This window comes from Pristiophorus japonicus, chromosome 8 (genome assembly GCF_044704955.1).
Source record: "Pristiophorus japonicus isolate sPriJap1 chromosome 8, sPriJap1.hap1, whole genome shotgun sequence".
Taxonomy (NCBI): Eukaryota; Metazoa; Chordata; class Chondrichthyes; family Pristiophoridae; genus Pristiophorus; species Pristiophorus japonicus.
In genome coordinates, this window is record NC_091984.1 from 27,181,266 (window position 1) to 27,207,693 (window position 26,428).

Consider the following 26,428-nt stretch of genomic DNA (forward strand, 5'->3'; position numbering starts at 1 on the left):
CCTCCCCCCACCGATACAACAAAGTCTATTGGGGACTGCACCAATACACCCACCTGTCGAAATGGTAGAGTCTCCCTCCTTCCACACTGGATGTTGTTGGTCTTTCCCCCTCTCTCCAACTCTTTGTAGAAAAGGTAAAGATGTTCAAAGTTTTCTGCTTCCCTCCTCTCCCTCTGGGTGAAAGTTGGTGGTGAAGCCCCTTCCTTCCTTCTCTTCCTGACCTGTTCTCAGGGCTCTCTAGGTAGGAGCTAAGGTTGGTAGCTGCTCCTCTCTCAGCAGCTCTGCTCCAACTGTGCAGGACACGCCTCCACTGCTCCACATGCATGAAACTCTTTTAGAGTCTACCTGCAAAACATAAACATTAAACTGTGCCCCACCCGACCTGGGTGACACTCCAGACATTTACAAGGCCCTTTTTTTCCCCCCTTTTTTTTTTTTTTGTGTTTTTCTTTTTTTTTTCTTTTTTTTTTGGGCACTAAAATCACAATTTTTCCCCAGTGCCCCCTATAAAAGGGAAGGGGACACTAAAAGCACCGGCAATTAAAACAAATTAACTTTAAAACGTAAAATCAAATTAAAATTTGGTTGCCGGGCGTGATGATGCACTCCAGTCCCTCCGGTGCCCACCTCTCGCGGAAGGCCGCGAGCGTACCGGTGGACACCGCGTGCTCCATCTCCAAGGACACCCTGGACCGGATGTAAGAGCGGAAGAGAGGCAGGCAGTCAGGTTGAACGACCCCCTCGACCGCCCGCTGCCTGGACCGGCTGATGGCACCCTTGGCCATGCCCAGGAGCAGTCCTACGAGGAGGCCTTCGGACCTACCCGCTCCCCTCCGCACAGGGTGCCCAAAGATCAGGAGAGTGGGACTGAAGTGCAGCCAGAATTTCAGGAGCAGCCCCTTCAAATAGTGGAACAGGGGCTGCAACCTTGTGCATTCAATAAAAACATGGAACACGGACTCCTCCAGACCGCAGAAATTGCAGGCGGCCTGGGAGTCCGTGAACCGGCTTAAAAATTTGTTGCACGGCACTGCTCCGTGCACCACCCTCCAGGCCAAGTCCCCGATGAATAGTGGGAGGACCCCTGCGTAGAGTGCCCTCCATCGGGGACCCCCGCCTCCTCCGGACGGCAAGATGGTACGCCATGGCGTGTCCGGACGGCCGGCGAGGATGGCAAAGTTGAGGGTGTGCAGGAGCAGCCCGTACAGGAAACCCTTCCGCGCGGAACTGAAAGGCACGGAGGGGATTTCCCCGAGGCGGCTCAAGTTGTGAGGCGCCGGCCCCCGAGGGAGGTTCCGGGGTTTGGCGCCGATGAGGAATTCCGTCCGGACGGGGGTCAGTTCGGACAGGATCTCCCCACGTGCTTGAGCCTCCTCGATGCACCTAACGGAGTCAGGGCCCAGAGCTGTTTTTAGCGACTCGATGGCATCGGCCGCGTGGCGGACGTTGGCAGAATTTAGGCGCCGCGCCAGCGTGTCTGGCGCCATCCAGCCCGCTCCTCCGCCATCGAGCAGGTCCCTGACCCTGGTCACCTCACCAGCCACAGCCCTCTCTTCCGACCGCCACATAAAGCCTCGGCCGTGGAGGTACGGATTCCCGAGCAGCGGTTCCTGCAGGACGGCCGCCACTCCAGCCGGCGGAGAGCTGCGCTTGGTGGAGACTTTGTTCCAGACCCTGATGAGTTCCCTGTAAAAGACAGGCAGCTCCCGGAGGGCGGTCCTGGCACCCCCCAAGTTCACAAACAGGAGCTGCGTGTCATAATTGAGGTCGAGCTGCTGGCGGAAGAAATACCTCGCCAGAGCGCACCACCTAGGAGGGGGCTCGACGTAAAGGTATCTCTGCAGGGTCTGAAGACGGAAAGTCGCGAGCTGGGCGCTGACGCACACCAACGACTGACCGCCCTCCTCAAGCGGGAGACTCAAGACCGCGGCAGAGACCCAGTGCTTCCTGTTGTTCCAGAAGAAGTCCACCAGCTTCTTCTGTATCTTGGCGACAAACGCAGGGGGAGGGGTCAAAGTGACCAGCCGGTACCACAGCATTGCGGCCACCAGCTGGTTTATGACTAGCGCTCGACCCCTGTAGGACAGCACTCGGAGCAGTCCTGTCCAGCGCCCTAGGCGAGCGGCGACCTTGGCCTCCAGCTCCTGCCAGTTCGCCGGCCAGGCTCCCTCGTCGGGGCTTAGGTAGACTCCCAGATAGAGGAGATGGGTCGTGCTCCAGGCAAAAGGCCTGAGCTCCTCCGGCAGGGAGTCCACCCGCCACTGACCCACCAGGAGTCCGGAACATTTCTCCCAGTTGATCCTGGCGGAGGACGCGGCCGAGTAAATCTCCTGGCACTCACGCATCCTCCGCAGGTCAGCGGGATCCTCTATCGCGAGGAGCACGTCATCGGCGTAAGCCGAGAGGACGACCTCCACGCCCGGCCCTTGCAGAGCCAGTCCCGTCAACCTCGTCCGCAAGAGACGCAGGAAAGGCTCCACGCAAACGGCGTATAACTGGCCGGACATGGGGCATCCCTGGCGCACCCCTCTCCCAAAGCGAAGGGGCGCCGTCAAGGACCCGTTCACCTTAATCAGACACTCCGCGGCGGCGTACAAAAGTCGGATCCGGGCGACGAAATGCGTCCCGAACCCGAAAGCGCGCAGAGTTCCGAGCAGATAGTCGTGATCCACCCTGTCGAACGCCTTCTCTTGGTCGAGGGATAGGAAGGCGACCGACAGACCAGCCTCCTGGGAACAATGGATGAGGTCCCGGACCAGATGGATGTTATCGTGGATTGTCCGGCCCGGGACCGTGTATGACTGGTCGGGGTGGATCATGTGGTCCAGCACGGCACCAAGGCGAGCAGACATCGCCCTGGCGAAGATTTTGTAGTCCGTGCTGAGGAGGGAGACCGGGCGCCAGTTCTTAAGGAGGCGGAGATCGCCCTTCTTAGGCAGCAGGACGATGACTGCCCTGCGCCAAGAGAGGGGCATCTCCCCGGTCGCCAGACTTTCCCCCAGGACCCGCGCGTAGTCGCTCCCCAGGACGTCCCAGAACGCCCTGTGGAACTCCACGGTCAGCCCGTCCAGCCCCGGGGATTTTCCCCCCGAGAGCCGGGCGAGGGCACCGGTCAGCTCCGCCAGGCTTAGCGGAGCTTCCAGATTTTCGGCGCCCTCCGGGCTGACCTTCGGCAGGTCCTCCCACAAAACTCTACGCGCTTCCTCGCTGGACGGATCCGGAGAGAACAGAGCCCCGTAATATTCACGGACCCTGTTGTTGACGCCCTCCGGATCCGAGACGAGAGAGCCGTCGTCGGCCAGCAGCGTCAAGAGCTGCTTACGGACACTCTGCCTTTTTTCCAGCGAGTAGAAGAAGGGGGAGCCGCGGTCCAGATCCCGCAGGAACCGGATCCGCGACCTCACGAACGCGCCTCGGGACCCGACGAGCTGCAGGTCCTTCAGCGCGGCCTTCTTCGCTTCGTACACCGTCCGCAGGGCCGGGTCCTGGACGACTTGACCGAGACGGGCTTCCAGGTCGAGCACCTCTTTTTCTAGGCGCCCGACTCTGGCCGCCCGCCTCTTGGTCGACCCCCTCGCGTACTCTTGACAGAAGACGCGGACGTGAGCCTTGCCCACGTCCCACCATAGCCTCAAGGAGGGGAAGCCCCCCTGCTTCCTTCTCCAGTCGGACCAGAATCGACGGAACGAGTCCTGGAACCGCACGTCCTCCAGCAGCCGGTTGTTAAAGTGCCAGTACGCGGACCCCGTCCTCGCGCGGAGCGAAGCGAGCTCCGCCCACACCAGGTGGTGGTCCGAACACGGCACCGGCCGCATGGAGGCCGCCGGGACGCAGGAAACGTACGCCCGAGACACGTAAAGGCGGTCGACTCTAGACCATCCAACTCCAGGCCTCACCCAAGTAAAGGCGCTGGAGTCGGGGTGGAGATTTCGCCAGACGTCCACCAAGTCGAAGGACCCGACCAGGTCCCTCAACTTCTCCATCGCCGTCATGCACTGCGGGGCACCGGAGCGGTCCCTCGCCTCGAGGGTGCAGTTAAAATCCCCCCCGAGGACAATGCAGTCGCCGACGTCGACGGAGCCAAGAAGAGCGGACACCTCTTCAAAGAAGCGCGTCTGCTGCGGGCCGGGATGAGGGGCGTACACGTTCACGAGATGGAGCGGCACGTCCCCCAGGCGAACCGTTACGTGCAGCAAGCGGCCTGGCACGGGCTCCTCGACCCCCAAGATCTCCGGCTGAAAATGCGGGCCCAGCAAGATGGCCACCCCACTAGAAATGGCGGTGAGGTGGCTCATGCGGACCTCTCCTTGCCATTCCAGGAGCCACGTGGCTTCGTCTCCCGGAACGGTGTGGGTTTCTTGCAGGAAGCACACCGCATATTTCCCCTCCCGCAGGAGCGAAAAATTGTCAAATCTACGGCGTGCCCCTCTGCCGCCGTTGATGTTGAGGCTGGCTATGGTTATCTTCATGACTAGAGCATAGTGCAACCTCTACCTTAACCTATTGTGGGGGAGGGAGCGGAGTCTTTTGTTGAACTCCGCTCCCTCCGCAGCCCAGCGAGGAGTCCCTCGAGCTCGCGCAGCTCAAGGTGCTGCTCCTTTGTCAAGGGCCCGCCCGCGGCCAAGGTTTTAACGGCGGCGCGGACGGACCCCTTGATCAGCTCCGGCTCGGACCATTTTTCCAGGGCCAGTCGGGCTTGGTCGCGGCGACCCCGTCTCTGGGCCAAAAAGTCCCGGAGTTCCTTTGCAGGAATGAGGAGGGCCTCAGCGGCGGCCGCGAGCAGATCCACCACCTCACTGGCGGTGGTCTCTAGGTCTTCACCCGCGTCCCCCACCGAGTCCCCGTCCTCCTCCGGGAGGTGGCCGCCAGCAGCCAGCCCATCGACCGCACAAGGTACGGCAAATGAACCGGCCGCTCCAACCGGCCCTGGCACTGCCCCGATCGCACCCCCAGGATCGTCGGCAGAGGAGTCCCCACTGGGCTCTTTTAAAAATGGTGCTGGATCGGGAAATGACAGCGGAAGGGGTTCCCCCTCCGCCCCAGGAACCGGAGAACAAGGAGAGACCCGGCCATAGGAAATCCCCAGGCCCTCCAAGTGCTCCAGCTCCAAAGTAAGGGGCGAGGGTGGGCGTTCCTCCCCCTCCCCGCTGCCACCCCCCGGCCCAGCATCTACAGTGTCATTAAAACCAATAAATTGTTTTTCTGCCGGGTCATGCGACTCCCGGGGGAAGTTGGGTATTGGCTGGGCGGGCTCAGGTTCGGCCTTTTCGGCCTCGCCCGCCTCAGTCCCCGGGACGCCCGGCCCGGCGGCTACGCATTCCTCCGCGGTCCCCACGCCCCCCACGACAGGCAGATCTTCCACTCCATCCCCAGGAGGCAGCGGCTGGGCAGCCTCGACTGCCTCACCCTCCCCGGGGACAGACTCTTCGCGCCTGCAGCGCAATTTGGGAGCGCTGGTGGGGGACGCGGGACACGCGGCGGGCACCGACTCCTCCGCGGAGGGATGTTGTTCCCCCTCCGCCTCATCGGAGCCGCGCCTCCTTTTGTTCCTGGGGGTGCGCGGAGGCAGGGAGACCCCCATGTCTGCCGAGGCCTCCCGCTCCGCCCCCCCCCTTTTCCTTTCCTTTCCCGCACCCGGGCCCCTCTGTGGTGTTATTCAAGGGCTCGGGCACGGGCTCAGGGCACCCCGCGCTCGCCGGTGACTGGGTTGGGCTGAGCGCGGTGGTCAAATTATCTGGCGCACTGAGGGGACCCGCCTCTAGATGTTTTGCCTTCTTCCGCGCCTTCTTTCCGGTCGGACGCTCTCCCTCCCCCCCGCCGGAGGCCGTGAAAACAAAGGCCCCCGACGATGCCCGCGCACCTATGGCTCCCGGCGCGCGGACGCAACTAGCGGGAGGGGTGGCGACGGCGCCAGCCTTGGCCGCCTTCGGTGGTTTGGCGGCCTTGGAGGTGGGGCAGTTCTTGCGAATGTGCCCCACCTCTCTGCAGGCATGGCACCGCACGCCGTCCGACGTCCAGAAGACGCGGTAGGCAGTCCCCTCGTGCACCACATTAAAGTGCCCTTCCGTCGTCTCCTCCCGCGCCAGCCAGACAAAGAGCTGGCGGCGGAAGGAGAACACGTGGCGCAGGTTGCTCTCCCTGAGGCCGAGCGGTATGGGGTTGATCCACGACCTTACCTCCCCCAGTTGTTGTAGGTGAGGGAGGAGGAGCTCAGTGGGAACAAAGGGCGGGACGTTCGACACGATGACCCTCTGCGCGGTGGCCTCGAGAGGATCCACCGGCAGGAACGTCCCGCCCACCGTGAGCCCCTTTTCAATGGCCAGGGACACCGCCCGCTCCGACCCCAGGAAGAACACAGTCTTCCCAGACATCTTGGAGGCTGCGACAATGGCTGAGGGGCCGACTTACCCCAGCCATCGTCTGCACGCACTCCTCAATGCTCATTGTGGGGTGAGGGTAGCTCTTGACCCCGTGTTTTCTCGTAATTAATCTGAATGGTGGCAGGGCAGCAGGTGGCGCAGGAGGTGCCGTGGAAGCGGTTGCCACCTGCGCATATGTCTTTGCTGACCCTGCCACCGGCGTGCATGGAGTCGCCATCACGGGGTCCCTTTAAGGGCTACACCCACCCCAAAGTCAGGCCTTAATGGTCTTTAAATGGCCTCGTTTAATAGACTGAGCAGAGGAGCTCTTAACGAGGCACACCTCTCCCCTAGTTGACAATTGGGGAGGGGCCTTGCTCCCTCTGCTCAGTTGTCTTAATTGTTTTATATTTTTCCAATCAATTTGGGAGGAAAAGGGCTCTCTGAGAGAGAGGGGAGAAACAGAGAGTAACAGAGAAAGAGAGAGGGGGGTGGGAAGGGTGGGGAACTGCGAGGGCAGGTCTCCCCTCGCAGCTGTGGGTGGGTGCAATCCCCAGATGGCAAAACACAAATAGTCTTTGGGGTGGTCTTCGGGTGAGGGGAGAAGATCTCTTCACCTGGGGCAGCTAGAGCCACCAGACACACACTCCTAACGATGTTAAATAGGTGGTAAATATTCTTGAGCCTGGTAGCTCCAGCTATCCCAGGCTAGGCAATTGGGGGGGGTTCAATTGTGTGTGGGGCCTAGTTGTAAGCAAGGCCCCCACACACACTTCCACACACACACACATCCCCCGCGATGTTCCGGCCCTCAGTGGTCTTCTTTCCTCCCCCCACCGATACAACAAAGTCTATTGGGGACTGCACCAATACACCCACCTGTCGAAATGGTAGAGTCTCCCTCCTTCCACACTGGATGTTGTTGGTCTTTCCCCCTCTCTCCAACTCTTTGTAGAAAAGGTAAAGATGTTCAAAGTTTTCTGCTTCCCTCCTCTCCCTCTGGGTGAAAGTTGGTGGTGAAGCCCCTTCCTTCCTTCTCTTCCTGACCTGTTCTCAGGGCTCTCTAGGTAGGAGCTAAGGTTGGTAGCTGCTCCTCTCTCAGCAGCTCTGCTCCAACTGTGCAGGACACGCCTCCACTGCTCCACATGCATGAATCACAGAAGGATAGTTTGCAGCTGTAGCAGGTAATCAGGAAGGCGAGTGGAATGTTGGCCTTCATTGCGAGAGGGATGGAATACCAAAGCAGGGAACTCCTGCTGCAACTGTACAGGGTATTGGTGAGGCCGCACCTGGTGTACTGCGTGCAGTTTTGGTCACCTTACTTAAGGAAGGATATACTAGCTTTGGAGGGGGTACAGAGACAATTCACTAGGCTGATTCCGGAGATGAGGGGGTTACCTTATGATAGATTGAGTAGACTGGGTCTTTACTCGTTGCAGTGCAGAAGGATGAGGGGTGATCTTAGAGAAACATTTAAAATAATGAAAGGGATAGACAAGATAGAGACAGAGAGGTTGTTTCCACTGGTTGGGGAGTCTCGAACTAGGGGGCATAGCCTCAAAATACGGGGGAGCCAATTTAAAACCGAGTTGAGAAGGAATATTTTCTCCCAGAGGGTTGTGAATCTGTGGAATTCTCTGCCCAAGGAAGCAGTTGAGGCTAGCTCATTGAATGTATTCAAATCGCAGATAGATAAATTTTTAACCAATAAGGGAATTAAGGGAATTAAGGGTTACAGGGAGCGGGTGGGTAATTGGAGCTGAGTCCACGGCCAGATCAGCCATGATCTTGTTGAATGGCGGAGCAGGCTCGAGGGGCTAGATGGCCTACTCCTGTTCCTAATTCTTATGTTCTTATGTACTACTGTTTGGTGGTCTGTACACAACTCCCACTTGCGTTTTCTGCCCTTTGGTATTCCGCAGCTCTACCCATACAGATTCCACATCATCCAAGCTAATGTCCTTCCTTACTATTGCGTTAATTTCCTCTATTAACCAGCAATGCTACCCCACCTCCATTTCCTTTCCGTCTATCCTTCCTGAATGCTGAATACCTCTGGATGTTGAGTTGCCAGCCTTGGTCACCCTGGAGCCATGTCTCCGTAATCCCAATTATATCATATTCGTTAATAGCTGCCTGCACAGTTAATTACGAATACTCCTCGCATTGAGGCACAGAGCCTTCAAGCTTGTCTTTTTAACACACTTTGTCCCTTTAGAATTTTGCTGTAATGTGTCCCTTTTTGATTTTTGCCTTGGGTTTCTCTGCCCTCCACACTTACTTTTCTTCTTTCTATCTTTTGCTTCTGCCCCCATTTTACTTCCCTCTGTCTCCCTGCATAGGTTCCCAACCCCCTGCCATATTAGTTTAACCCCTCCCCAACAGCACTAGCAAACACACCCCCTTGGACATTGGTTCCGGTCCTGCCCAGGTGCAGACCGTCTGGTTTGTACTGGTCCCATCTCCTCCAGAACCGATTCCAATGTCCCAGGAATTTGAATCCCTCCCTCTTGCACCATTCATCTGAGCTATCCTGCTGTTTCTATCCTGACTAGCACGTGGCATTGCTAGCAATCCTGAGATTACTACTTTTGAGGTCCTGCTTTTTAATTTAACTCCTAGCTCCATAAATTCAGTTTGTAGGACCTCATCCCATTTTTTTTTAACCTATATCTTTGGTACCTATATGCACCATGACAACTGGTTGTTCACGCTCCCCCTCCAGAATGCGCTGCAGCCGCTCCGAGACATCCTTGACCCTTGCACCAGGGAGGCAACATACCATCCTGGAGTCTCGATTGTGGCTGCAGAAACGCCTATCTATTCCCCTTACAATAGAATCCCCTACCACTATAGCTCTCCCACTCTTTCCTCCCTTCCTTTGCAGCAGAGCCACCCGTGGTGCCATCAACTTGGCTGCTGTTGCCCTCCCCTGATGAGTCATTCCCCCCCCCTGCACCAACAGCACCCAAGGTGGTGTGTCTGTTTTGGAGGGGGATGACTGCAGGGGACCCCTGCACTACCTTCCTTCCACTGCTCTGCCTGATGGTCACCCATTCCCTATCTGCCTGAGAGCAGGAAATAACTTCCCCAGGGCATGTAAGACAAGATATTGTGAGCCTGTGGACCATGTGCTGGGCATCCCTGCTTTAAAGGACAGTCACATGACTACATGACTTGTGTTGGTTTTGTACCAGTTTTATAACATTAGCTTGTTCATCCAAACATTTATCCTGATTGACAAAGGTGGAAAATCTCCATTGATCAGGGATACTTAACCGCCAGTGGAAATATTTTTAGTACTATGTGTTGTGCATTTTGAGTTTTGATAAGTAAAAGCAGAAATTGATCAGTTTTGTATTATACTATTCCATCAAGCTTTGGATAGGGAGTGAGCTTTTCATTCTTCAGTAATTGGTACTCAACTGTGTGTAAAGGTGAAAAATTGGATTTGTTTGTGCGGAGAACAGAATAGAAGTGGAGTGCTGTAAGAATGAAGCTGGATACCATTGAAATGCTGCAGATTTTTTTTGTCTTTAAAGGAACATATTGGAGAGTCTTGTGGCAGAAATATAGTTTGATGGAATCTACTTGCACATTTCTGTAAAAACTGAAGTTCCTTCCAATTTTCTTAAATTAAAGGTGAACAAACCGAAAGAGAGCTGCTTTGTCATCTTTGAAGACAGTTCGAAGTCCTGGGTCTTGTGGAAAGACATACAGACTGGTCAGTATTTTTTTGAAATTTCTTGATGCGAGACAAACCTAACTGGCTACAGTTTGTCGAGCCTACTGTGGGCAAGTGTTCGGGATGAGCAGTTTCTGGCTTTTGCCAACTGATCTGATAAGAAATTGAAGTGCAATTAGGGCTGAATTTATGGGCTTTAAAGGTCAGATTCTCAGGCTCACAGTTTGGACACTCTGGCAACTGATTTGACTTTAATAGTGATCTTTGTATATCTATGGCAGCTTGCAAAGTTAGGGTTGAGCATATTAAATACAGCTGTGGGACAAGCTAACCCATCAAGGGGAAATTGAAAATCAGTACTTTTATTTTTCTTAATTTTCCTCAAGTCTTCTCCAGGATGCAGTGCCTTATACTGGAACTGGCCTCTTGAATGGAAGCAGCCACCTTTCACGGAAGGCCCAATCAGATAACTCTTTCCTTTACACATTTTGGCACAGCAATTTCTCCAAATCAAGCTCCACTCCCCATTACTCAGTATTTGAATCAACAATGTTATACTTGAGTTCTTTGTAATGGTCTGATTGTCAAAAAAAAAACGCACTGGTCAGATGGAGCAGGTCTAGGGGCAGTAAAATTAGAAGTGGGGGTGGGGGGGGAAGGAGAAATCGACAATATGTCGTCACCATGCATTGAAATGTACATTCATAGTGTGTGCACTGTATTGCAGCCAGCAATGTTTGATTTCTTCATCCCTCCTCCATAGTTGAGGGTCATCACACAGACTCATTTTAGTGCACCGTTGCTGTCCTTTCTGACTGTTTTTGAAGTTAATCAAAACTCAAAGAATTCTTGGTTTAAACCAGAATTCTTGGTTTAAACCAACATTCTTGGTTCAAATGTTGCGTATTGGAGGGAGCTTTGATTTTGGAGGAGTTGCTGTGCTTAACGGTGAGTTGGAAATTGAAACTCTTAATTCAACTTACCGTAACTGAAAATTAAAATTTTTCATGGGCATTAACTTTCCACTTTATTTATGTTGCTTTATGAATTACTGATTGATATGAATTTATCTTGTACCAAAAACAATCTCCAGCTATCATAGAAACATAGAAACATAGAAAATAGGTGCAGGAGCAGGCCATTCAGCCCTTCTAGCCTGCACCGCCATTCAATGAGTTCATGGCTGAACATGAAACTTCAGTACCCCCTTCCTGCTTTCACGCCATACCCCTTGATCCCCCGAGTAGTAAGGACTTCATCTAACTCCCTTTTGAATATATTTAGTGAATTGGCCTCAACTACTTTCTGTGGTAGAGAATTCCACAGGTTCACCATTCTCTGGGTGAAGAAGTTTCTCCTTATCTCGGTCCTAAATGGCTTACCCCTTATCCTCAGACTGTGACCCCTGGTTCTGGACTTCCCCAACATTGGGAACATTCTTCCTGCATCCAACCTGTCCAAACCCGTCAGAATTTTAAACGTTTCTATGAGGTCCCCTCTCACTCTTCTGAACTCCAGTGAATACAAGCCCAGTTGATCCAGTCTTTCTTGATAGGTCAGTCCCATCATCCCGGGAATCAGTCTGGTGAATCTTCGCTGCACTCCCTCAATAGCAAGAATGTCCTTCCTCAAGTTAGGAGACCAAAACTGTACACAATACTCCAGGTGTGGCCTCACCAAGGCCCTGTACAACTATAGCAACACCTCCCTGCCCCTGTACTCAAATCCCCTCGCTATGAAGGCCAACATGCCATTTGCTTTCTTAACCGCCTGCTGTACCTGCATGCCAACCTTCAATGACTGATGTACCATGACACCCAGGTCTCGTTGCACCTTCCCTTTTCCTAATCTGTCACCATTCAGATAATAGTCTGTCTCTCTGTTTTTACCACCAAAGTGGATAACCTCACATTTATCCACATTATACTTCATCTGCCACGCATTTGTCCACTCACCTAACCTATCCAAGTCACTCTGCAGCCTCATAGCATCCTCCTCGCAGCTCACACTGCCACCCAACTTAGTGTCATCCGCAAATTTGGAGATACTACATTTAATCCCCTCGTCTAAATCATTAATGTACAATGTAAACAGCTGGGGCCCCAGCACAGAACCCTGCGGTACCCCACTAGTCACTGCCTGCCATTCCGAAAAGTACCCATTTACTCCTACTCTTTGCTTCCTGTCTGCCAACCAGTTCTCAATCCACGTCAGCACACTACCCCCAATCCCATGTGCTTTAACTTTGCACATTAATCTCCTGTGTGGGACCTTGTCGAAAGCCTTCTGAAAGTCCAAATATACCACATCAACTGGTACTCCTTTGTCCACTTTATTGGAAACATCCTCAAAAAATTCCAGAAGATTTGTCAAGCATGATCTCCCTTTCACAAATCCATGCTGACTTGGACCTATCATGTCACCATTTTCCAAATGCGCTGCTATGACATCCCTAATAATTGATTCCATCATTTTACCCACTACTGAGGTCAGGCTGACCGGTCTATAATTCCCTGCTTTCTCTCTCCCTCCTTTTTTAAAAAGTGGGGTTACATTGGCTACCCTCCACTCGATAGGAACTGATCCAGAGTCAATGGAATGTTGGAAAATGACTGTCAATGCATCCGCTATTTCCAAGGCCACCTCCTTAAGTACTCTGGGATGCAGTCCATCAGGCCCTGGGGATTTATCGGCCTTCAATCCCATCAATTTCCCGACTAATAAGGATTTCCCTCAGTTCCTCCTCCTTAATAGACCCTCTGACCCCTTTTATATCCGGAAGGTTGTTTGTGTCCTCCTTAGTGAATACTGAACCAAAGTACTTGTTCAATTGGTCTGCCATTTCTTTGTTCCCCGTTATGACTTCCCCTGATTCTGACTGCAGGGGACCTACTTTTGTCTTTACTAACCTTTTTCTCTTTACATACCTATAGAAACTTTTGCAATCCGCCTTAATGTTCCCTGAAAGCTTCTTCTCGTACTCCATTTTCCCTGCCCTAATCAAACCCTTTGTCCTCCTCTGCTGAGTTCTAAATTTCTCCCAGTCCCCAGGTTCGCTGCTATTTCTGGCCAATTTGTATGCCATTTCCTTGGCTTTAATACTATCCCTGATTTCCCTAGATAGCCACGGTTGAGCCACCTTCCCTTTTTTATTTTTACGCCAGACAGGAATGTACAATTGTTGTAATTCATCCATGCGGTTTCTAAATGTCTGCCATTGCCCATCCACAGTCAACCCCTTAAGTATCATTAGCCAATCTATCTTAGCCAATTCATGCCTCATACCTTCAAAGTTACCCTTCTTTAAGTTCTGGACCATGGTCTCTGAATTAACTGTTTCATTCTCCATCCTAATGCAGAATTCCACCATATTATGGTCACTCTTCCCCAAGGGGCCTCGCACAATGAGATTGCTAATTAATCCTCTCTCATTACACAACACCCAGTCTAAGATGGCCTCCCCCCTAGTTGGTTCCTCGACATATTGGTCTAGAAAACCATCCCTTATGCATTCCAGCAAATCCTCCTCCACCGTATTGCTTCCAGTTTGGCTAGCCCAATCTATGTGCATATTAAAGTCACCCATTATAACTGCTGCACCTTTATTGCATGCACTCCTAATTTCCTGTTTGATGCCCTCCCCAACATCACTACTACTGTTTGGAGGTCTGTACACAACTCCCACTAACGATTTTTGCCCTTTAGTGTTCTGCAGCTCTACCCATATAGATTCCACATCATCCAAGCTAATGTCTTTCCTAACTATTGCATTAATCTCCTCTTTAACCAGCAATGCTACCCCACCTCCTTTTCCTTTTATTCTATCCTTCCTGAATGTTGAATACCCCTGGATGTTGAGTTCCCAGCCCTGATCATCCTGGAGCCACGTCTCCGTAATCCCAATCACATCATATTTGTTAACATCTATTTGCACAGTTAATTCATCCACCTTATTGCGGATACTCCTTGCATTAAGACACAAAGCCTTCAGGCTTGCTTTTTTAACACCCTTTGTCCTTCTTGAATTTTGCTGTACAGTGGCCCTTTTTGTTCTTTGCCTTGGGTTTCTCTGCCCTCCACTTTTCCTCATCTCCTTTCTGTCTTTTGCTTTTGCCTCATTTTTGTCTCCCTCTGTCTCCCTGCATAGGTTCCCATCCCCCTGCAATATTAGTTTAACTATCGAGTAGACTGTATCCAGAGTAGGAAGAATAATCAGGCTAATGAGGGCTACTATTGTTAGTTCAGCCTCCTCACGCGGTCATGTTTAGGAACTACTGCCAGCTGGTTCTCTGATATTGAAAAATATAAAAATTATTGTAGAATTTTAAAATTCATTTTCTGGATGTAGGGTGGCTGGCAATGCTGACTGTTTTATTGCCCGTCCCTATTCGCCCTTGAGGGCGTACTGATGGACTTTCTTGAACCGCAGCACTTTGATGAAGGTGCTCTTGCACTGCTCTTGGGTAGGGAGTTCCAGGAATGATGAAGGAAATAATGCAAGTTACTTAATCTCTCAAACTGGGGTTGGTCTATTATAATATTATCAGTTCATACCTCCATTTCTATATTTAGTGAGTTACCAATTTTAGCTAATGTCATTGAAGGAAATTGGTATCTTGGCACTTGGTACTTATCCAGAGGAAGGAGGAGAAGAAAGCATACACAGAATTGCCATGGGGACTCTCGCGTTTTGTTCTTTCACCCTCAGTCACCCGATATTGTCACAGGGCTAGGATCTAATTCTCGGTCCATGATTTAATGCCCACAAATATTTTTAAAAGCTTGCCAAATCTTAGCAATTACAATCTTACTGGAAAGCTCACCACCTGAATTCTGCAATGAATGATGAGTAATCTTTTAACGTGTTCAAAAATAATAATTTGGGGGTGTTTTAAATTTTAAATCCGCCAATAACAAATAATGTAGCTTAATTTTTCATTTTAATTTAATCCAGTCGGGTTTAGTATCCAGTCATCTCTGAGAGGGAACTCGTATAATAAGGCAGGCTGAATAAGACCATGAAATAGCTTTTCTGAGAGAAACCTTAAATGGTGATTGTGGGAAATATGTGCTTGCAAAATATATAATTGTGCATTTCACCCCAGGAGCCAGTGGAAGTGGAGAGATGGTTTGCACAATATGCCAGGAGGAGTACTCTGAAGTACCCAATGAAATGGTTATTTGTGACAAGTGTGGACAAGGTAAATTGATATTGAAATCAAATTTGAGAGTTTTAAAATGGTACTTTTAAACAATGAAGTATTACAACACACTAAATTTTATCACTAGGTTACCATCAGAAATGTCACATGCCTAACATAGACTCCAGTGTGATTGCATCAGATGCCAAGTGGCTGTGCCGCCAGTGTGTCTTTGCTACTACTACAAAGGTACTGTATGACAACCTGACGTATAATCCTTTTCTGGTAAATGACCTATGAGATGGTTCAGTGAGGTAAATTGCCACATACGCCAAAGTACTGGAAACTAGTATATGCAAAATATGCTGTTTATAAGTACTTATATTTTGAAGGGAGAACAAATGCAAATACTTTTAATTATAGTCAGTTATGTAATTAAACATTTTGCAGGCACAATATTGTTTTCTTTTACATTGTAGAGAGGCGGTGCTCTTAAGAAGGGACCAAATGCTAAAGCTCTACAAGTTATGAAGCAGACATTGCCGTACCAATTGGAGGACCTTCAGTGGGATGCAGGCCACAAAACGAATCATGAGCAGTGTTACTGTTACTGTGGAGGCCCTGGGGAGTAAGTCAAATATTTGATCCAGTTTAGATTGATTCGGATATTGCTTAATTATACTTTGGATTCGGATATTGCTTAATTATACTTTGTAATCAACTGGGAAAAATTGTAAAAGCATCTTTTGGGGCGGGCTTGTCTTTGTGAACCTGTCTTGTGTCTACCATTCACCCTTTTTCTAAGCTTAACCAATTCAGGGCACTCAATTACTCATTGCCATGAAAAAGAGAATGCTGGTCTAAGAAATGCTTGCTTAACAATACTCTACCATCCTCCTCTGAAGAGAAGGAAAAGGGGTAGAGCATTTATTTTGTTTAAAGATGTTTACTATGTGTAACAAACTTAACTTTTTTTTTGCCTATTTTCTCTTCTCCTTTTCTTTCTGGAAGGTGTTGGTTCCTTGTTTGACACTGTTCTAAATTGAGTTCATAAGCTCACCATCCCAAAGTGTTTCACAGCTAATGAAGTATGGTTACTTCTAATGTAGGGAAACATAATTGCCAATTTGAGCACAGCAAGGTCTCGCAAACAACAATTAAATCTTTTTTAAGTGATAAAGGTTGAGGGATAAAGAACACCAGAAAAACTCCTTAGTTGTCTTCAAATAATGCCGTGGGATCTTTTATGTCCACCTGAGACGGCAGATTCAGTTTAACGATTCAGTTGAAAGCCGGCCCCAACAGTGCTGGACTCCTTTTAGTACAGCATTGGAGTGTCAACCGAGACTATTTGCCTGCCTGGTTCAGGTATCGTATTACCAAGTGAGGTGCATAATTAGTTCTGAACTTCCATACAAGAAAATTTCTCGAATTAGTCAGGAGTCCATTCTTGGACATTGTTCAGTGACTCTTGTTGGATGTGTGTGAATGGATGGGGAGTGAAGACAGAATCCGGCTTGCCTATAATGTTTATTGTGACTGAATAGCCTGTGAATGTTCATTCTCAAGACTCTGAAATGATAGTGGCTGCTTGGGGAATGTACCAGAGGCTCTCCAGTGCCAATTAATTCATATCCCAGTCAGGAGTTAAAAGGAAGGAAAATGTTTTTCAAAAAGAAAATTGTATGCAGTCCCTGAAAATAAGCAATGCAGTGTATTTGCATTTTGGGTGAAGATGAATACTGATCTAATCTTATCAGGCAGGTACACAGATTTTCGCAGCTTGCATGTCGGCATAGTAGTGTGACTGGTACTGGGTGTTTTACTATATTGGGTATTTGAGTGAATGCATTTCATTACATTTTTGTAGCACCTTTGATGTCCTCAGGACATCCCAAAGCCCATCGCAATTATTAATTATTGTGAAGTGGAGTTATGCATGTGAACAGGACAGCCCATTGTACACAGCAAGGTCCCACAAATAGCAATGAGATAATCTGCCTTGGTGGGTTTTTTTTACAGCCAAGACACCTGAAGAACTCCTACACTCATGAATATTGCTGTGGAATCTTTTGTATGCACTTGAACGAGTAGACAGGGCCTTTGTTTAACATCACTGACAATGCAGCACTTCCTCAGTACTGCACTGAAGTGCCAGTCTAAATTATGCACTCAAGTCCTGGAGTGAGGTTTCAATTCGTGACCTCTGACTTAGGCTGTGATTGTCAGTATCATGAAGTCGTATATGATGGAACCAAGCAAGAAAACTATTGCTATGGTCTTCAAGAAGGAGGGGAATAAAAACAAGTTGCTGTAATAGCTTAGTGGGTAAAGGCATCACTCGTAATGTTAGGCTATTCGATAAACAAGACAGGCCCATTTTCTTGGTCTGTGCTCACTTCATTGATCTTAGCCAAGGTAGGTATTATAATTGGCCTCAGTACAATTGCGCTTGGGAGGAGGAAATGTTACCCATGTCTACATAGACAAGAGGATTAGGCATGGACATGAATAACCTCCATAGTCAAACAATTTGATGACTTTTAATGTCAGGGTTCACATGAGCATAAGGACTGCTTGGTTGTGGTACTGCAAAGTTGCTAGTACTTGTGGAGCTGTACCCAAGCATGAGTCAGAGCGTCGGAAGATTCTGAAAGAAAAAGCAGTAAAATTGATTGGGTCGGGAAGGAGAAAATGCCAAGGTATTGTGTACCTGATTCTTTTCACACTATAACTCTTTCAGACAAAATTTACCCCAGTAAAAATGTCAGTTCACAAACACCAAACAAAATGCAGTACAGTATTGAATTATTTCCTTGCGTTTAATCCATGAGTCGAGTGTTTGCTTCAAGATGGTCCAGAATATTTCGGCTTGTAATTAGGCCAGTGTTATTTTTGTCTTTTGAGGGAGAACTTTGTCATAGCCTAAATATTCTGGACCATCTTGAAGCAAATAATTTGGAGAACACATCTAGAGAGGTGAAGCTTTGCAGGTGCATGTGAAAACTTTTCTTCTTTTATTATTTGTTCTTGGGATGTGGGCATCGCTGGCAAGGCCAACATTTATTGCCTATTCCTAATTGCCCTCGAGGAGGTGGTGATGAGATGCTGCCTTGAACTGCTGCAGCCCTTGTGGTGAAGGTACTCCCACAGTGTTGTTAGGGAGGGAGTTCCAGGATTTTGACCCAGCGACGATGAAGGACCGGCGATATATTTCCAAGTTAGGATGGTGTGTATCTTGGAGGGGAACTTTTAGGTGATGTTCCCATGCACCTATGCCCTTGTCTTTCTGGTGGTCGAGGTTGCGGGTTTGGGAGGTGCTACCAAAGAAGCCATGGCGAATTGCTACAGTGCATCTTGTAGATGGTACACACTGCAGCCACGGTGCGCCAATGGTGCAGGCAGTGAATGGCACCCCATCCACCACCTAAAACAATCGGGTGGGCTGCTGTGTCCTGGATGGTGTTGAGATTCTTGGTGGTATTGGAGCTACACTCATCCAGGCAAGGGGAGAGTAGTCCATCACACTCTTGACTTGTGCCTTGCAGATGGTGAAAACGCTTTGGGAGTCAGAAGGTGAGAGACTTGCTGCAGAATACCCAGTCTCTACCTGCTCTTGTTGCCACTGTATTTACGTGGCTGGTTCAGTTAAGTTTCTAATCAATGGTGACCCCATTCGGCAATGGTAATGCTGTTGAATGTAAGGAGTGATGGTTAGACTCTTGCTTGTTGGAGATAGTCATTGACTGGCACTTATCAGCTCAAGTCTGATTTTCATCCAGATCTTGCTGCATTCGGGTATAGAAACATAGAAAATAGGTGCAGGAGTAGGCCATTCGGCCTTTCGAGCCTGCACCACCATTCAATAAGATCATGGCTGATCATTCCCTCAGTAACCCTTTCCTGCTTTCTCTCCATACCCCTTGATCCCTTTAGCCGTAAGGGCCATATCCAACTCCCTCTTCAATTGAAAAAAATCAACAACTCTCTGCGGTAGGGAATTCCACAGGTTAACAACTCTGAGTGAAGAAGTTTCTCCTCATCTCAGTCCTAAATGGCCTACCCCTTATCCTAAGACTGTGTCCCCTGATTCTGGACTTCCCCAACATCGAGAACATTCTTCGTGCATCTAACCTGTCCAGTCCCGTCAGAATCTTATGTTTCTGAGATCCCCTCTCATCCTTCTAAACTCCAGTGTATAAAGGCCCAGTTGATCCAGTCTGTTTAGACTGCTTCATTTTTTACAATCTATATAAAGCACTTGGAAGAAGGGACTGAGTGTAAGGTAGCCAAGTTTGCTGACGATACAAAGATGGGAGGAAAAGCAATGTGTGAGGAGGACACAAAATCTGCAAAAGGCAAAAATTTGGCAGATGGAGTATAATGTTAGAAAGTGTGAGTTCATGCACTTTGACAGAAAAAATCAAAGAGCAAGTTATTATTTAAATGGAGAAAGATTGCAAAGTGCTGCAGTACAACGGGACCTGGGGGTACTTGTGCATGAAACACAAAAGGATAGTGTGCACATATAGCATGATCATGAAGGCCAATGGAATCTTGACCTTAATTGCAAAGGGGATGGAGTATAAAAGCAGGGAAGTCTTGCTACAGCTACATAGGGTTATTGGTGAGGCCACACCTGGAATACTGCGTGCAGTTTTGGTTTCCATATTTACGAAAAGATATACTTGCTTTGGAGGCAATTCAGAGAAGGTTCACCAGGTTGATTCTGGGGATGAGGGGGTTGACTTATGAGGAAAGGTTGAGTAGGTTGGGCCTCTACTCATTGAAATTCAGAAGAATGAGAGGTGATCTTATCGAAACGTATAAAATTGTGAGGGGGCTTGACGAGGTGGATGCAGAAAGGATGTTTTCACTGATGGGGGAGACTAGAACTAGAGGGCATGATCTTAGAATAAGGGGCCGCCCATTTAAAACAGATGAGGAGGAATTTCTTCTCTGAGGGTTGTAAATATGTGGAATTCGCTGCCTCAGGGAGCTGTGGAAGCTGGGACATTGAATAAATTTAAGAGAGAAGCAGTTTCTTAAATGATAAGGGGTTATGGAAAGCGGGCAGGGAAGTGGAGCTGAGTCCATGAACAGATTATTGAATGGTGGAGCAGGCTCGAGGGGCCGTATGGCCTACTCCTGTTCCTAGGTCTTATGTTATTATCTGAGGAGCTGCGATCGGAACTGAACACTATGGAGTCATCAGTGAACATTCCCACTTCTGACCTTATGATGGAGGGAAGGTCATTGGTGAAGCAGCTGAAGATGTTTGGGCCTAGGACACTGCCCTGAGGAACTCCTGCAGTGATGTCCGGGGCTGAGATAATTGACCTAACAACTACAACCATCTATGACTCCAGCCAGTGGAGCGTTTTCCCCCTGATTCCCATTGACTTGATGCCTTGATGTCAAGGGCAGTTATTTCACCTCACTGCTAGAATTGAGCTCTCTTGTCCATGGTTGGACCAAGGCTGTAATGAGGTCTGGAACTGATTTGTCCTAGTGGAACCCAAACTGAGCATTGGTGAGCAGGTTATTAGTGAGTAAGCACTGCTTGATAGCACTTTCGATGACACCTTCCATCACTTTGCTGATGATTGAGGGTAGACTGATTGGGTGGTAATCGGCTGGATTGGATTTGTCTTGCTTTTTGTGGACTGGTCATACCTGGGCAATTTTGCACATTGTCTAGTAGATGTCAGTGTTGTAGCTGTACTGGAACAACTTGGCTAGAGGCGTAGCTAGTTCTGGAGCACAAGTCTTCAGCACGACACTCGGGATGTTGTTCAGGCCCATAGCCTTTTCTGTAACCAGTGCACTCAGCTGTTTCTTGATACCACGTGGTGTGAATTGAGTTGACTGAAGACTGGCTTCTGTGATGGTGGGGGCCTCGGGAGGAGACTGATATGGATCATCCGTTCGACATTTCTGGCATCAGCCTTGTCTTTTGCACTCACATGATGGAGCCCAGCACCATTGGGAATGGGGATATGCATGGCGCTGCCTCCTCCCGTTAGTTGTTTAATTGTCCACCATTCACGACTGGCTGTGCCAGGACTATAGAGCTTTGATCTGATCTGTTGATTGTGGGATTACTTAGCTCTGTTGCTTCCGTTGTTTAGTATGCACGTAATCCTGTGTTGTAGCTCCCCAGGTTGGCACCTCATTTTTAGGTATGTCTGGTGCTGCTCCTGGCATGCTCTTCTGCACTCCTCATTGAACTAGGGTTGGTCCCCTGGCTTGATTGTAACGGTCGAGTAAGGGATATGCTGGGCCATGAGGTTACAGATTGTGCTGGAATACAATTCTGCTGATGGTTCACAGCGCCTCATGAATGGCCAGTTTTGAGCTGCTAGATCTGTTCTGAATCTATCCCATTTAGCACGGTGGTCGTGCCATAAACACGGCTTTTATCGAAAAAGTAGAAGAGAGAAACCCAGTAAAAATTTGTTTATTAGGAATTTGGCTGTTGCATATTCTCATTTAAGCTATTGACTAAACAAAACATTTTCTCATTGCCATTTTACATGACCAACCGTGGCTGTTTCTAAACTGCAACTTCAAGATGTTGTAAAGCAGCAGTGTTCGGCTACTGGATAGGAGAATGCAATGCAAGGTTGCATAAAAGGCACATTTGCCTGTGATAGTCGGAATATTTTCAATAGCTCCATTGGTTGGTGCAATGTTATGGATAAGCTTTTTATTCTTGGCAGTGTGAAGCAGGACACTTGATGCCTGTTAGCATCTTTTAAAATAATGTTCTTTAATAATCTTTTAAATAGAAGATTTTGTTCACCTTTGGAAAAACAACTTTTACTTGTGGTGATATTTTCATCCTGGTAAATGTTTAATTAAATTTTAGATATAAAGGTGTGATATCTGATTTATTTATATTCTTAGCTGGTACCTGAAAATGCTGCAGTGCTGGAGATGTAAACAGTGGTTCCATGAAGCCTGTATACAATGCTTACAGAAGCCTATGCTTTATGGAGACAGGTGAGGTCTAACTTTAATGCTGAAAGCATGTCTTAGTCTTTCATCAAATGTTAATTTTTTTTACAGGTCTATAATGGAGCTAACTCCACTTCTGTCTGCCTACGTGTTCACTAGCGTACAAATATTGGAATAATTCCATGCTGGCAAAGAGTTAACTATACATGTTAACTATAGAGTTAACTTTAGATTTAATTTTTTAAATTGCTAGGTGGTTCAACTGACTGCTTTGTACTCATTCTACATGTATGGCACTTAGTACAAAGCTGGAGTGTTGTGAGACTACTACTTTGAGATGATCTCTCATCGTTTGCCAGAATATGATCTGGCTGACTTGACATCAAGGCAAAATTAAAACCACTTCACACCAGCATAAGCTACATAGTATAGCTGGCCTGTAAGACTACTTTAGTATTTAATGTAGAGCTACTTATCTCAAAATCTGAATTGTAAGTCACTTTCCCCTATTTTAGAGTACAAAATTGGGTATGAAGGTCCAAATTGTACACGATTCACAGCAAGTCTTTTTTAGTTTAGCATCCACAGTGCTTACCAAAAGGTAATTGTACACTTAACTGAAATGTATTTGCAGTGGAGCAGTCAGAAGTAATGTTTAAAAAAACCTGCATAAGTTCTGGAATCTATACTTAAAAAGTGTTGGCATGTAGAGACAGAAAATATAATAAAGCTTAGTCAGCATGGATTCCAAAAGGCTAAGTCATACTTAACTAACTTGATAGAATTCTTTGGAGGTAATGGAAAGAGTAGAAGAGGGTAATGTAGTAGATGTCGAGATGAGAAACTTCTTCACCCAGAGAGTGGTGAACCTGTGGAATTCTCTACCACAGAAAGTAGTTGAGGCCAATTCACTAAATATATTCAAAAGGGAGTTAGATGAAGTCCTTAGTACTCGGGGGATCAAGAGGTATGGCGAGAAAGCAGGAATGGGGTACTGAAGTTGCATGTTCAGCCATGAACTCATTGAATGGCGGTGCAGGCTAGAAGGGCTGAATGGCCTGCTCCTGCACCTATTTTCTATGTTATATACTTGGATTTTCAAAAGATAATGTACCACATGGTAGGCTCATGACAAACGTTAGGGCATGTGGAGTCAAGGGCTATGGGCTCTATTTTCCTCTTTGGCGCCCAGTAGGATGTACGGCCGATTTTTTTTTTTTTGTGCCCGTTTGCGGCAGAAAAAAAATCGGGACTTTCGCCAAAGAATTATTTGATTATGGCACAGCTCTCTCCAAAGTTAGTCTGGGGGGGCAGAGCTCCGTCTGGGCTAAAAACTTGCTGGTCAAGCGTGAAAAGCTGACGTTGCCAGGGGAACCAGAGACGCTGAAGCCCGCTCCTGTCTTTGATTCATCGTGACATTCACACTGAGGGATTAGTGATTGTAAGACAACTTTATCAAGACATATACATCATTAGCAGTTGATCACTGCTGTATTCTGCACCCCAAACTGATAACCTCATTTCTATACCATACAATCCAGCATTCAACAAATGAAATCCACTGGACCCCGCTGCAATCCCAGGCCCACTAAGGACCTCTTCCCCCTGCTGGACCCGCTGCAAACCCAGGCCCCAAAAGGACCCCCCTCCCCTTTGATGGATCTGCTGCAATCCCCGGCCAAATGGCGCTCCCGATCTGGAACTCTCAGGGGGAGCAGGACTGAGCAGGGAGCCATTCGGCCCGGGATTGTAGCGGGACCAGCTTGGAGGGAAGTAGTCGCTTCGGCCCGTGATTGGGTGGGGGGAGTGGGGGTGGGGTGGTGGTGCAGTCTTTTCGGCCCAGAAATCTTCTCCAAAAAGAGTTCCCTGTGGGTATTTTATTGTGTATTCTTATTGCCTTGCACCTGTCCTCTTGTGTGCCGCGTCGGTTCCTTAACTTAACATACATTTTTTTTTTGCGGGACTTTTGGGCAGTGTGCGCCGCACTGAAAAAAAAAAAGGCGTGGATGGCCAAAATCAATTAAGTTCACAAAAACGGCGCCCGATCCTGTTTTGACTCGTGTCTGCAGCAAAAAAATTTTTAACTGCCGCATGTGGCATCCAAATGTTGCCGCAAGTTGGAAAGTGAGTATTTCACAGCAAAACAATGGCACACAACCATGGCGCAAATAGAGCTCGAATAGCTGAATGGATAGCAAATTGGCTACAAAATAGAAAGTAGGGGTAAAGGGTAGTTATTCAAATTGGAAGAAGGTAGAAAGCGGTGTTCCACAAGGATATGTGCTGGGACCTCCTGTTATAATTAACTCCAGATCAAAATTTGCAGATGATATCAAACTTATGGCGTACAGCAAACACTGAGGCAGAATGCACCATAATATAAGACATTAGAAAACTTGCAGTCTAGGCTGTTAAATGGTAAATGAATTTTAGCATCGATAAATGTGAGGAGGTATGATGAACAAGAAAAAAATCACATAAACCTTGCAAAATAAGAAACTGAATGGAGTAGGTTTTGTTCCAGGTAAAAATTTTAATTTTTAAAAAAATTCCCTGTTGTTACATTATGTCGGGCAGCCCTCTGCTGTTCAGTTTGTTTTCCTTGTCAGTATTTTTCTTAATTTATGATTGCTGCAGGCATTTAAATCACACCATTCAAAGCAATGTGGTTGGGTATTCTTTTGGGAGGGATCTAGGGACACAGGTGAACAAATCATCATTAAAAGCAGCATCGCAGATAAGCAAAGCAATTAAAAATGCTAACAAAGCACGAGGATTTATTTTTGGGGGTATAGAATTAAAAAATAGCGAAGTTATGTTTAACGTATCGAGGACTGTGGTCAGGTCTTACTAAGAGTAATGTGCATAGTTTTGGTCTCCATACTATAAAAAAGATACAAGTGCTGGAGAAAATGCAAAAAAGATTTACAAGGATGGTACCAGAACTGAGAGATTACAGCTGTCAGGAAAGATCGAACAGGTTGGAGCTCTTTTATTTAGAAAAGCGACTACTTCAAGGAGACCTGATAGAGGTCTTTAAAATTATGAATGGGTAGATGTAGATAATTACGAATAAATTCAATAGGGAAATAGAAGAAATTTCTTTACTCAGAATAGTTAGATTGTGGAGCTCGCTACCACAGGAAGTGATTGAGGCAAATAGCTCAGATGCTTTTAAAAATAAACTCGACGAGTACATTAGAGAAAAGGAATATAAAGATATGCTGAAAGGCTGAGTTGAGATAGGTTGAATGGGAGGAGACACGTGTGGAGTATAAACACCTGCACAGATTAGTTGGGTGCTGTACATTCTATGTAGATACAATGGTGCTGTTTCCAAGTTATGTTGATAGAAACGTATGGAGGATTTAATTTTCTCCTTTGTCCATCAGGTTCTATTTATTTATTTGTTCCGTTTGCAATTCTGGACCAGAATACCTCAAACGTCTACCTTTACGATGGTAAGTTATTGCCTAATTGTCGTGGTTTATGGTTTTAAAACCTGAAATAGCATTTGCTCTAGTTTATCTGATGTTTTTTGAAGTACCAGTTGATTTACTATGGCATTGATCAAAGCTTTCTCTCGTGCTTGGATTAGATACAAATAATCAGCCACAATGCATTGCTAATGTGGAAATATGTGTTGATTGGATATTTCAGACACTGTTTGAAGACCATGCAGAAGGTGTTCTAATTTATTTATATGTCTACAAATATTGAATAAATGAATTTTCCATTACATGAATTATATAAACAAGTAGTAAATTAATGCTATAAAGTACATGCTTTGAAAGTGTTCTAAATAAACTGAACTGTTTGTTTTTGTGAATTGTTGAGGTTTTAATTCTGCAGTTGTCTGACTTAATTTAACTAGCACTAATACAATTGGACAAATTTGTCAGCACCCCATTGGTGTTTCCCCACTTCTCTAGTTTTCCCAATGCACTGTGCATTGATAGTTTTGTTTTACTGTTTTACTACGTTAAAGGTGCTATATATAAACACAAGTTGTTGTTTTGGTCCTTGGTTTTAAGTGCGTGCTGTAATCAAATGAGCACTACTGAAGAAATGTGTTGAAAACTATTAAAAATGATTGCTCGTGATTTGATAAAATGTTGAACACTTTTTTGTCTCCTAGGGTTGACGTAGCACACTTAAGCCTTTACAATCTAAGTGTTATTCACAAAAAGAAGTATTTTGATTCTGAAGTTGAATTGATGACTTACATTAATGAAAATTGGGAAAGACTGCAACCTGGTGAGGTAAGGCCTAGTAACAGTTCA

The 26,428-nt window shown here is 47.6% G+C and overlaps 1 protein-coding gene across 1 annotated transcript in view; it reads left to right on the forward strand.

Moving 5' to 3' along the window:
- mtf2 (metal response element binding transcription factor 2) overlaps window positions 1-26,428 on the forward strand; it is a 54,627-nt gene that overhangs the window by 14,576 nt on the left and 13,623 nt on the right. The window contains exons 3-9 of the mRNA XM_070886606.1: window positions 10,002-10,083; window positions 15,150-15,245; window positions 15,334-15,434; window positions 15,665-15,813; window positions 22,095-22,190; window positions 25,538-25,606; window positions 26,284-26,407. Of these exons, the coding sequence (XP_070742707.1) occupies window positions 10,002-10,083; window positions 15,150-15,245; window positions 15,334-15,434; window positions 15,665-15,813; window positions 22,095-22,190; window positions 25,538-25,606; window positions 26,284-26,407 (717 nt within the window). The remainder of the gene's footprint in view (window positions 1-10,001; window positions 10,084-15,149; window positions 15,246-15,333; window positions 15,435-15,664; window positions 15,814-22,094; window positions 22,191-25,537; window positions 25,607-26,283; window positions 26,408-26,428) is intronic.